Here is a 12,567-nt window from a genome sequence, read left to right on the forward strand (position 1 = left end):
GATCATAAATCAGGAACCCATGTACAGTACATATAATTTACTTTTTAAAAAGATAGCAGGGAACGATTGGAAAATGGTTCGCTTGTCTCTGGAGTTCAGAGGGTTATAAACTGCTCTTTGATATTAACTGAAACCAAAGATTAGATTACTACTTTGCACTCACCACTAGATTATCTTTTATTCTTCAGAGAATTGCATTCAGAGATCAAATATTTAACCAATGCCAGGAATAGAAATGCTGTACACTCTCCTGGCAATTTTGTACCTTAGTCTGTGCAGAATTAGTTGATCTCACCCATTGCAAAGGCTGGAGCACTACAAAATCTGCCCAGGGCCCAGACTGGTGGGAATAAATGGGGAGACAAAGGTTGTGTGTGGGTGTGGCGGGGGGGGGAAAGAAAAGTAAAATAAAAATCAGCCGGGGGTTACAACTCCCGATTGCCATCTGGGGAGCCTGGCCTGATACATGGTAATGTCGCGTGAAGATGAGATCAGGCACGTGTCTGATGTCCTCCATTGTTGACTAGAATGCCACTCAATCACTACCTAGTCTATGTGCACACGGGGAGCCATTTTGATGAAAAGAACCATCAATGACTATGGAATTATATCACAGTAAGAATCAGCAAGAGAGGTGAAAAACAGGAAATAAAAATACTGGAGTATAAGGAACACTGTTTAGTATAATGAGGCATCTGATAGAGACCATGATGGTAAAATTTCTGTCAAACATATATGATTCCAATTTCTCATGCCCTCAGATGAAAATGGGTCTTGCCGATATTTCTCCCTCCATTACTGAAACATTGTTTGAACAGAGTTAAGGACCATGGGGTAGATTTTTACCTTGCCACCAAGTATAAAACTGCCCTTGTGGATCAGTCGTCTGCTACAGAAACTGCCTGTTTTTCATTTTTAGGAAGTCACCCGAAATAAAAACACGGTGTTTTTCTACATTATGCAGCCAATTTGTCAACACCAGTTCAGATCTGGGTGGCAAGTTGAAAATCTATCCCATGCTTCAAAAATTGTTCAAATAAGTTAATCTAATTTCTCATGCCATCGGTATCGAAATTGACCGTCCTGATATTTCTCTCTCCATCAGAGTACAGTTGTTTGAGATTTCCTTTTCTCCTGGATTTTATAAATAGGGGTACGGAGTGAAAAAACAAGGAAGTTACAATAAAGGCTCGGCCTCAACTAGAGTATTGTGTCCAGTTCTGGGCATCATACTTTAGGAAGGATGTGTGCAGAAAAGATGCACAATAATGGCTCTAGGGGTGTGGAGCTTCAGTTATGTGGAAAGACTGAAGAAGCTGGGGCTGTTCATCTTAGAAAAGATTAAGAGGAGATTTGATAGAGGTGTTCAAAATCATGAGGGGTATGAATAGAATAGATAGGGAGAAACTGTTCCATCGGCTGAATGATCCAGAACCAGAGGACACTGATTTAAGGTGATTGACAAAAGCAGTGGCGACATGAGGAAAAACGTTTTTGTGCAGCCAGTGGTTAGGATCTAGAATGCTCTGCCTGAGAGTGTGGTGAAGGCAGATTCAATCAAGGCCTTGGAAAAAGAATTGGATAATTATTGCAAGCAAAAAAAAAACACAGGGCTGCAGGGAAAAGGAGGGGAGTGGGAGTATGTGGGTTGCTTTTGTAGAGAACCGGCACGGACACGAGTGACCTCCTTCTGTGCTATAACCATTCCATAAGTAGAACCTTCTCTGATGTGACATCATTAAGTAGAGTACTGCGCAGAACCCACCATTCCTGTTCAGTGGGTCAAGTGGGCAGACTTTCAGATGATCACAGCAAGGAATTTCAATACAAAATGTCAGAATTGAGGCAGTCTCCAAATAAGCTTACAACCACAAGAGTAAGTAACATTAAAAACGCATGGATTAATGCGTTTAACATTTAGTATTATGGAAAAATGAGCAAAATAAGCTTCCCCTTACAATTTTAACACAAATGCAGACTGTGCCAGGCACACAGAATGGAGAGCTTTTGAAACACAGCTCCACAAAATCTCCACTTGGATTTTCAGTACTCACCTCGATGGAAGTTGGTAGGTCATCATGGTTCTCTCATCTGTATTTGCCATCGACAGCCAGAGAGGATCCTGGAGTACACAATTAGTGAACTGGTCAATCTTCTTCGTGCTTCGTATTTTTGACTTGTGGTCATTCTCAGAGGAGTCAATGCTTCCAAAATATTTGCTGGTGTTGCTGAGATGGCTACTTCCTAAGAATAATTTAAAAAAAAAAATCAATTTAGGAGGAAGAAAACAGTGAGTGGCTAGATTAAAGAACAAAAATAACAAAAACATGAATGAATAAAGGCTATTCTGTTGATCAGGCTTGCTCTTTCGACAGGAATATGTAATCTGCCTTAAAATGGAATTTATCCGATTTCATCACCCAAGGTCAAGTTCTATATAACTTCCCTGGACAATCCAAGACAATCAAGCCCAACCAGTAACCTTCCATGTGCCCATTAGCACAGAAACCAATGTGCTGAATAGAGTACTTATTCAATATTTTAAGTTAAAGGTTTTGTTCCATTGGCTATGCAACGAAAATTGATCCGCCATGCCTAGTCTCTGGACATTTGGGGGGGGGGGGGGGTTTGGCAGGAAGGGTCCAATTTCCAGGCATAACTCTTGCACCTGATTGCCCCCAGAAGTATGCCTTCTAACAAATTGGCTGTTGTGACTTCAGAGGGCCTGCCTAAAACTGCAGTTAGGTGGCCTGAATATGCTCGTGAAGGACCTGGCTGTGACATGGGTTGCTAAGTAGTTGAGTGATAGGAAACAGGACAGTAGGAATAAAGTGAATGTAATTTGATAAACAGGATGTGATCAAGTTTGCAGATGACACTAAGTTGTGAGGGACTATGTTGTGGAGATGGGAGCAGGAAGTTACAAAGGGACAGGAACAGATCATGTGAGTGGACAGAACAGTGTGAACGTCCCAAACAAAGACAGATCTTGACTTTGTGATAAAGCTAAAAGGGCGAAAGCGAATTTCACATCAGTGGAAATAAAAATTAGGAGAGATGTAATAGGGGCTGCCAACTCGCTTTTGCCTATTTACACTATTGCATTAAGTCAAGATCTACCCCACAGTTTCCAACTGTGAGCAGCAGTCAGAAAACAGACAGCTTTGAGGCTAACTTGGGCTCCCAAAAGTAGATCCACTCTACAGCTCAAGCATCCTACGTGAACAAATCAGGAAAAGTAGGGAGAACTCACCAGGATAATAAAGATAAATTTGTGTTTCGGAAATCGAACTAACCACTCAAATCAGCTGAAACTAACTTGACAGCTCACAAAGCAAACTTTGACAACTGTGTAAAAAACATTTAAAATGTCAAGTTTCTCTATCATAAAGGAATACACAGCACTACTCTTATCACCCAGAAGTTGAAAAATAACCTTGTATTGACATAGCACCTTTCACGACCACAGGATATCCCAAAACACTTTACAGCCAATGAAGTGCCTTTCAAATTTAGTCACTGTTGTAATTTATTAGTGAATCCATGTCTTCATATATATTAATTTTGATTTTCTAGCATGGCGGGTTGGGGGGAAAGAGAGGGCAGTGGTGGAAAGGAAGTATTTACGTTTGTGACCATTTTTAGTCTTTGGTCAAAGAAAGCAGATGTCAAACTCTGCGTTAGCAGAAACCATTACCCATATGAAGTTACCTGTGTCAGTTCCTGACATTCCACAGCCATTAGATGGAGAGCCTGAAGAGCCTGAGGCTGTTGATCTGGCACTCCCCGAGCCTGCAGAGCCAGTGCCTGATACAGAATCCTGAAGTAATAGGTCCAGTAGGTCAGTAGAAGTGGAGTGAGCATCACTATGCTGGGCTTCGGCAGGTGATACAGCCTTTAGAAAACAAAGCAAATTAGTTCAGAAATGTTTGGTGTACTGGCAGCCAATCATTTTACAAATTACAATTTCAAACTGCTGCAATGACCAGAGTATTCATTAAGAGATGCTTTGGATTGAATGGCACAATATTGCACAGCATTCGTAAACCAACATGCTACACCAAGTAATGGGCAGACACAGGTAGAACATTTGCAATCCCACAATGTAAATTCTGCAACCTAGTTTTGCCCTCTTGTAAGTCATCCTTCTGGAACACAGTAGAATATTAGCAGAAGTCTGGGTTTAGGCCACTCATCAGGAATAGCAGTTTTTATTTGGGGGGGGGGGGGGGGGGGGGTGAGAGAAAGAGAAGAGAAAGACCAAAAAAAAACCAAACAAAGACAGAAAATGTTAGTCAAGACCCAACACATGGAAAATGCTGAGATCCATTCAGTTCTGTGACCACTGCTAGCATACAGAGCAAACACTGCTGATCTCTTGGATCTAGTAGCAGCTGCGGAGACTACAGTGATAATGCAGAATTTGAATATATTTTCCCTCTCAGACACTTCAGAAATATAATTTTCCAAGAAGAGGAATCTCTTCATTTACATTAATTTAAATGCCAAAACAATTAATTTTTTTTTAAAAGGGCAGTGAAATCGTAAAGAAAAATACAAAAACAATTTGTCAAACAAAATGAGATTCTCCACTAGTTTGTACATAATGATGAAAATCACTGTCTTTTCCCTGTCCTCAAACAAGAATGTCAAAAGGTATTATAGCAACTTCAGCACTGAAGGCACAGTTTTATATAACAGTCTGTTGTGCCTGAGCTGGTGCTCACTCTACTGCATCGCAAACTACTCAAACCCAATTTTCTTGTTCTAATGCTGCATTCTTCAATATTTAACTTTATATATTTATCTCAACTCCTTCTTAAATGTCACCATAAACTCAATTTCAATAGCCACATACCCTAATAACCCTTTCCAAGCAAGTTGCCTTTTAATTTCTCCCTTTATGCTTTTTGCACTAATCCCAACTTTACATCCATTTACCCATAATTTTGCTATTTGGCCTCTCAAATCCTTTCATAATTCTGCAGTTATTAGATCCCCTTCTTTAACTTGTTCTGCACCAGTGAATACAGTCCTCATTTTTCCAAATCTCTCATCTTTGCAAGGAAAAGGGGACATCCAGCAGCCTGGGAGGGCTATATAATAAAAAAAGGGATACAAAGATAGTAATGAGATTTTTTAAAAAAGTAGACAATAAAGCTGACAGTGAAAGTCTGTATTAATATGTCAAGAGAAAGAAACTGGTAAAGGGGGATGTAGGCCCATTAAAGACAGATGTAGGTAATACTATAATGGATAATTAGGATTGCCAATTTGGCATAGATCTGTTAAGTGAACACTTTGTATCTATTTTTACAACACAGGCAGAGGACAAAATATGAGGGGAATCTAAAAATAAATCAAGAGGAAGAACACACTGGATTTAATAAATGAAAAAATGGTAACATAGAAAAGAAAGGGATGCAAGGTAGACAAATCTCCAGGGGTCTATCAGTTAAATGTCAATTGTGGGGAAATTACTGGAATCCATCAGCAGAGACTGTGCAACTGAGCACTTGGCCAAATATAAGCTACTCAGTGACAGCAGGGCTTTGTGAAAGATAGTCCATGACTGACTAATTTAGGTACTCAGGAGGTGCTGATGATGGACAGGGGATTGTCTCTGCATGTCGTCTATATGGACGTCCAGGAAGGCATTTGATAAGGTCCTGTACAAGAGATCATTAGAAAAAATAAAAACACAAAGAACTGAAGGCACCTTTGAAATGTAGGGTGGGAGGTAGGAGACAGAGCACAGCTGTTAAAGGAAATGTACTGATTGGCAGAATGTGACAAGTGATGTCACCCACACATCTAAATTGGGACCTCAGCATTTCACCAGAAATGATCAGTGACCTGGATAAAGGAAGAGAGTTGTATATCCAAGTTTGCAGATGACACAAAAATTAGGAGGCACAGTAAATTTTATAGTGGAAGCAGGAAGTTACAAAGGGACATAGGCAGATTAAGACAGAGAGTGGATAAACTGTGGAAGGCAAAAATTCAAGTGTGGAAGTGTGAGGTCATCCATTTGTCTTTTTCCTTTTTATACTAAATATAAAATCTGAAAAAAGTTTTCTAAATTGGCAATTAAACTAATTTTAAAGGTCTTGAGGTATAATTATTTTCTGTGTTTTTCTTTCCCCCCCATCCCACTAAAATGCAATACATTAATTATATTCACAGAATTATAAAATTTTACAAAGCATTGTTTTTTGACGACATTGCCCCTTTTTGGTATTTATTCGTCCACTTCAGCCCCACCATCTCATTTTAGTTGGTTTATATTTAAACAGGGAGTGACAAAGACATCATCAGGAAATTCCAGTTCGTCGGGACTTTGCGAAGATAGGCATGGAGCAGAACAGAATTGAAGGAAAAGGCAAAGCCAAAGGATTGTGTTTATTAATACCAAACACAGTGAAATAATACCTCCAACAGTTCTGCTGAAGGAGGATGTATCCAGAGCTTCCTGTGGGTCTTGCTAAATACAAACATTTTACAAGAAAACTTCAGCTCCCTCAGGTTAGGCTCTATAAACTATTCTAGCTATAGGAGTTAAAAAAAAACTTGTTCATCTAATGATACATTATCAAATCTTTTTCAGTTTTTAAGATCAGTAATCTTAAAATCTTGGTCAGATTTAATAAGAATCAAAGCCTCCAAACCTTTATCACCCCATTATTTTCCCTCATCCTGGTGCTAAAGATATCTTAAGACTTTGGACCAGTGGAACTTTTGACCAATACAGCCAGTTTTTACTTTTTTCTCCTCCTATCTCTCGCCCCAAGACAAAATCACCTGCTCCAATTTAAATAAAATTTCTGAAAGAAGAATTACACTTTTTGTTCTGTTGGTTTTTTAAGTCACCGAGCTTTTCCTTTAAAATTTTGAACTTCACGCTACAAAATATTCAATGCCTATAAAATGAAAAAAGTAGTGAAATTCTGTGCCTTAAAAACATCTCAAGGAACCCTTGTGAATTGTAAGTTAAAATGTTGTATGTTTTTAATGTACAAGCCACTTACAAGTTCTGCTTCATTCTTTGCAATGATGTCCACATTTGTAATGTTGTTGGCACTGTTGCTCATTCCTCCTCCATCAGCCATTGATTCATTTCCACCTACAATTCCAACAAATGCAATTCCTTCTGATGATTTGGGCATTTCTTCCAACTGTAACAGATTCAGCTGCAAAGGCGAACTGCACCTAGACTGGAATAATGGCGGCGAAGTGTGGCCCTGTGGTCCTACAGACTGCGGAGTACAGCAACACGATGAGGCACCTCGAGATTCTGGAGCAGGTGCCTTCTCACCTTCTGCTGGAAGATCATAATGTTGCGATGGAAACTGTGGCTGAGACTGGAATGAAGTCTGCGCAGAAAATGGTGTTTGAGGCAGAAAAGCTGTTTGTGAAGGGAAAGGTGACTGACCTGCAAAAAATGGCTGGTGCACAGTGTCATTCATCTGAGGCAGCACATAATTAGGAAGCATGAATGCCACCATAGGAGTTACCAGGGGTGCAGAGTACAGTGGAGGCTGAGTGGTGAAGTGAACACCCTGAACATTTTCAAAGTTGGACAGAGATGGATTAGTGACAGGTGGCATACCTCCATGGGCAGAAAATACTGGCAGTTGATAGGGTGGCATAACTGTTGTAAACGGCATAGCTGAATATCTACTCTGAGAGACAGCAGATGGGGACCAAGAGGGAAGTTTATGATGGTTGGTGTGAGATGCAGTACAGTCAGACAATTCCTGCTGCTGCTTGATGCGTTTTGATTTAAGCTTCTTATTCTTCCCGCCTTTTTTGTACACAGGTGCTGCATGATTCCATCCAGGTTTAAATCCTTGAGAGCCTGTAGTATGAGGAAATAGAACGTTTGTAAGGACTCATTTCAAATTTTGTTTTGACAGTCAAAAATACATGACTAAAGTGAGACAGAGGGATTGACTCAAATATTGATGCCACACTGCTGTTGAAGTGGCAATTTTTAAATTGGCCTTATAACCCAACTCTTTGGCCAGTATTTGTGGCGGTGGCCCTGACAATGGGCCGGAAAGACGGGGGCAACTCCGTCTTGGTCGTTTCTGGGAGCCCCGACCAGATTTTACATCCATTAGGCAGCTAATGAGCTGCTGTCGGGATTTCTGTCCCTTTAAAATATGAGAGCCGGCCTCCAAGAGCGGCGTGCCAATCGGAGGGCCAGCAGCTCTTCAGTCCCAGCAGTGCCACCAGGAGCAGTGGCCACTGCTGGGACTACAACCAGCCTAGAGAAGCAGCATGTCTGCTACCCTTGGACTAAGGTAAGTGGGGTTGGGGTCACCCGGCAGCCATTCCTGCCCGGGAGGGGTGGGGCGGGAGCCCTCCGTAGGCCAAAAGGTGCCAGTTCAGGAAGACCCCCGAGAACCCAAGGGCCTCAAGTGGCCTCTGGGCAGAAAGGCCATCCACCACCTTCCCTGCCACTGGCAAAATGCTGTGGACAGCAGGAAGACGACAGAAACAACAGCCCCCACCCTCAGGCCACTCCTTGAGGCCATGTAAAATCCCAGCCTTTCTTTGTTCCTTACAAAGACAGGGACAGGAGACTGAAAGATCCTAAAGAATTATTTTATAAGCTTATTTTACTAGTGTAACGTTTGGAAGAGTAGCGCTAACAGCCAAGGCATCATAGCATCACTAGAGTGTCATAATAAAAGCAAAGGGAAAATAACTTGTTAATCCAGGTGAATTATTGTTCCACGTCACCTTGGGGTAAAAGAGAAAAATACCACCAACAACATGAACATGCCTTCGTATTGGTTTCTCAATTTGAATACTGGGGTTGTTGGATTTAGTTTTCAGAAGTTTTATTCATGAAGGATGGGATTCTGATAAAAACTGGCCAAAATTTTCCATATGTTAGGCACTGAAGAGGCCAAGTGGAGTCTTTAGTTGAATGGTTTCACCTACATTTGGCACAAGACCTCACCTTAGTAAAGGAGTTGAAGCTTGTGCTAGGAACAGTCGCCCAGAGGATTGTTAAGGGGCGATTGCCACTTAAATTGCTTGCTAGCACTCATCAAGGAGGCTGCATGGCATTTTAGTGAACAGTGCTCGACCTAACTCCCTCTCCTAACAGCGACCAGCTGATTGGCAGTGAACAAGTCATTGTAGATCATTTTGAGCACTACTTAAAAGGAGTATCATCTTTTACTGTCCGCTTGATGCTGGAGGCTTGAAGACGACTTTTGAAACACACTGGCAAACTTTTTCAGACAGTTTGTCAAGACGTCACCAATGCTATCAACATTTATTCTGGAAATCGAGAATTCCACCTAAAAAGGGTAAGTGCTGTGCTATTCTACCTTATTGGACACATTATAGGATTCACCAGGAGGAAGAGTGCTCAGTTACCAGCGTCTTGCTAGGAGCTCCCTTTGTCTGCAGGGGGAACGAGAGGACCTGAAGCCAGGCAGAGCAGCACCAGCTGCTGCAAGGAAGAGAGTGCGAGGTGGGATGGGTACAGGACATTTCTCCTCAGCTGGGACCTCCGATGCTGCATCCGAGAACCTGTACGCCCTCTCACCCAATCCCTGATCATTCTGAAACTGCTGCTGCATGTCAGCCAGCCCATTGAACATCTTCAGCAGAAGTGGGTGGGTGGAGTCCCTTTATACTGCTTCACAAAAATTGCGTTTAATCAGCACTTGAGTGCTAAACCTGCAGATGTCTGATTTAGCACCTCTCGGCAAATTCAAGTTACAGTAATTAGCAAGCAAGTCCAAATTGTGCGCTAAAATCAGATTTTTTTTTTTAAACAGGCAGATCTTATTAGCACAGCACACATTTAACACCTGTTCCTACCCTTTCACCAAAATAACTAAATTTATAAACAGCAGCACGGGGGCGGGGCTCAGAGATACAAATTCATTTGAATCAAACTTTTCTTCACAACTACCAATATATCACACTGCCAATTGTTTTATGATTACGGGGCCGTTTTCAAGCACTTGTCCATGTTCTGTCATTAGTTACACTTTCAGTACTCTTAAAAAAAAATTCATAAATGGCAGATATATATTTTATTTGATCAATGCAACATTTAAGCATACAGCAAGTGCAACAATACATCGCTCCTCAACCTTCCCCTTCTCTCATGCTACAACAAATTCAACAGGTTTTGTACGATATCACACTTTGCAATCTTGCAACTGCAGGGAGGAAGTAAAAGGCAGCCATGTTTGTAGGTTCTTACCACAATCTCTTGAACATCCTTTGCACTGTTCTTGTAAATATGATTTGCAAGAAGGTTCAAATGTTTTTAGTTTACTCAGCTCCTTGAACTTGCTCAAGAATATCTGCTCTTCTTTTTGTGTATGTGCTGCTAAAACTTCTTTTGTGAGGCCAAGTTTCTTGTATGGTTCCTTTTCCTGGTTCACAGAAGGCACAGTGGTGACCAGTGTTGTAGATGCCATGTTCTCTGCAGGATCAGCAATACCAAGTCCATCCTCCAACAGGATTTCTATCAAATTTCAAGTTTACAATTGTAGTTTGAAGAAAGCACAACATCTTAGATTATGGTACGTGTATACAAAAATGATTTAACAGCTCAATTAGTATCAACGGCGCAGGTTATGATCTTTTCACTATGCTGTTAGATGATCCTAGCCAGAGTTACATAGGGTTGGTACAATTAGTATCAGCACTCCTGGGCTGGGGTTGAGAGGAAAAATAAGCATCCCTGCGACAAAGTGTGTGTGTGTGTGGACGTTCTATGCAACAAACACAACTATGGTGGCTTATAATGGTTGAACAGCCTGAAACATTCATTACTACATGAAGAGTGGCCAGCTGTCAACTTGAGTGGAAATGCACTCAAGGAAGAGTTTGTGCCTTTAGAAAGGGGAAGCAACTGGGGAATAAAAATTAGACTTAATATTACAGCAACAACTTCAGTTTATACCACCTTCAATGTAGTAAAACGTACCAAGGCACTTCGCAGGAGCAATTATCAAACAAATTAAGAAATTGTGAAGTGACAATTGCTACTGTAGAACTGAAACTGATACGCAAAAAATTATGCTTAAAGCAGTTCATTGCTACATCTTTAACTTTATAAAGTTAATTTAGTTTCAAAAATTCTTTTTGTTTCAAAAGTAACACTTTTTTAAAATTCTCAATTAGGAATTATTAAATTGTCTCACCCCAAACATTTGAGAATTTTGTTTACTTTCCATACTTCAAAGTTTTTTTTTAAAACTGAGTGTGGAAGGAATACAATTTGCACTTATATAGCACCTTTAATGTGGAAAATTGTCCCAAGGCACTTCACAGGAGTGTTAAAGAAAATTTAATACCAAGCCACACAAGGACAGATGACCAAAAGCCATACATTAATGTTACTAGGACGTATGCCATTCAAACAAACAATTCTGTTGTACATTCTACTGATACTCTTTAGTAAGCGATGTGCAGTACCTGCATCTGCTTGTAGTTTCTTGTCTCCCACATGGACAATAGTGCTGCTGTAACTGCATTGGCTTGTGACACTTGCAGCCTTTCTTGGTAAGGAGAGTGGCGCCAGGGTAGTGCCAACAGCTGCTCCAGCGGGCACTTCTTTTGTAGACTTAAATGGAACTCGGACAGACTGATGCGGTAATGGCGATGCTTCTGCCAAATTAAGAGGATTCAATATACAACTGATTAAATTTATTCTTATTTTTAATTGACGGTCATCTTTATTATTGAGTAACAATGTGAAGAATTCAACAGCTGAAGTTTTTAATGTAAATGTCTATTTACAATCTTGAGCCAAGAATACAGATTTTGCATGTATACTTTTGCTTCCAGAAGCTCTTAACTCCAATGAAAGTACTGCTGAGATCAAGTATTCATATTTACACTTTTCTCATCCTTGTGGAACAAACTCTGAATTTTGATTGTGAAGCCATGAACAGTTTGGGTTTGGTATACAGACACCAAGAGAAATGTTGCATCTAGGATAAATATGCAATTGTGATCCTTTTAGGGATAAAATACTACACAAACCTCATGGCACAATGACCCCTGCTGATTGAATTATTCATTTGCAGCAAAGTCAGAAATGTCAAATTATTCTACATACTGTAACTTGCTGGGTTATTTTCAATGGAGGCAAGTATTGCAAAGTCAGTTTAGATAAACATCTATGTATACCTTTAGACACCTGCATGTTATGATTTTTTTCTTTATCATCATCAGATGCTGATGAAGACTCACACTTCCTTTTCACAGTGCTTGGAATATTGTAGCTGTCCAAATACCTGCAAATGCCAAAGAGACAAAAATGCTATAAGTAGTAAAGATACAGGTCAATTTGACTTAATTCCCCCTCAACTTTAAAATAGTCTATTGCGATTATACAATCCCAGCTACAAAAAAAAAGTACATGATAAAAGTGTAGCATTTTATATGATTGCTTAATTGATAAAGGAACAACTCTATTTTAAGGTTTTTAGATCCTACAAAAGTGTTAGTGCAACTCAATGATAGCACTCTCACCCAAGCCAGAAACTTATAGGTACAAGCCTTATTCCAACCATTGAA

At 40.3% G+C, this 12,567-nt stretch overlaps 1 protein-coding gene across 4 annotated transcripts in view; it reads right to left on the reverse strand.

Annotated features, from left to right (window-relative positions):
- per2 (period circadian clock 2) overlaps window positions 1–12,567 on the reverse strand; it is a 75,665-nt gene that overhangs the window by 11,589 nt on the left and 51,509 nt on the right. For all 4 annotated transcript variants that reach the window (XR_010975959.1, XM_068042099.1, XM_068042098.1 and 1 more), the window contains 6 exons: window positions 12,178–12,284; window positions 11,461–11,652; window positions 10,238–10,504; window positions 7,029–7,858; window positions 3,712–3,895; window positions 2,055–2,244 (listed from right to left, as the gene is read on the reverse strand). Coding sequence is in view for 3 of the 4 variants with exons in the window: in XM_068042099.1 (XP_067898200.1) it covers window positions 2,055–2,244; window positions 3,712–3,895; window positions 7,029–7,858; window positions 10,238–10,504; window positions 11,461–11,652; window positions 12,178–12,284 (1,770 nt within the window). In the remaining variant the exon portion in view is untranslated. The remainder of the gene's footprint in view (window positions 1–2,054; window positions 2,245–3,711; window positions 3,896–7,028; window positions 7,859–10,237; window positions 10,505–11,460; window positions 11,653–12,177; window positions 12,285–12,567) is intronic.

The sequence above is a fragment of the Heterodontus francisci genome, chromosome 11, assembly GCF_036365525.1.
Source record: "Heterodontus francisci isolate sHetFra1 chromosome 11, sHetFra1.hap1, whole genome shotgun sequence".
In the NCBI taxonomy this organism is placed as follows: Eukaryota; Metazoa; Chordata; class Chondrichthyes; order Heterodontiformes; family Heterodontidae; genus Heterodontus; species Heterodontus francisci.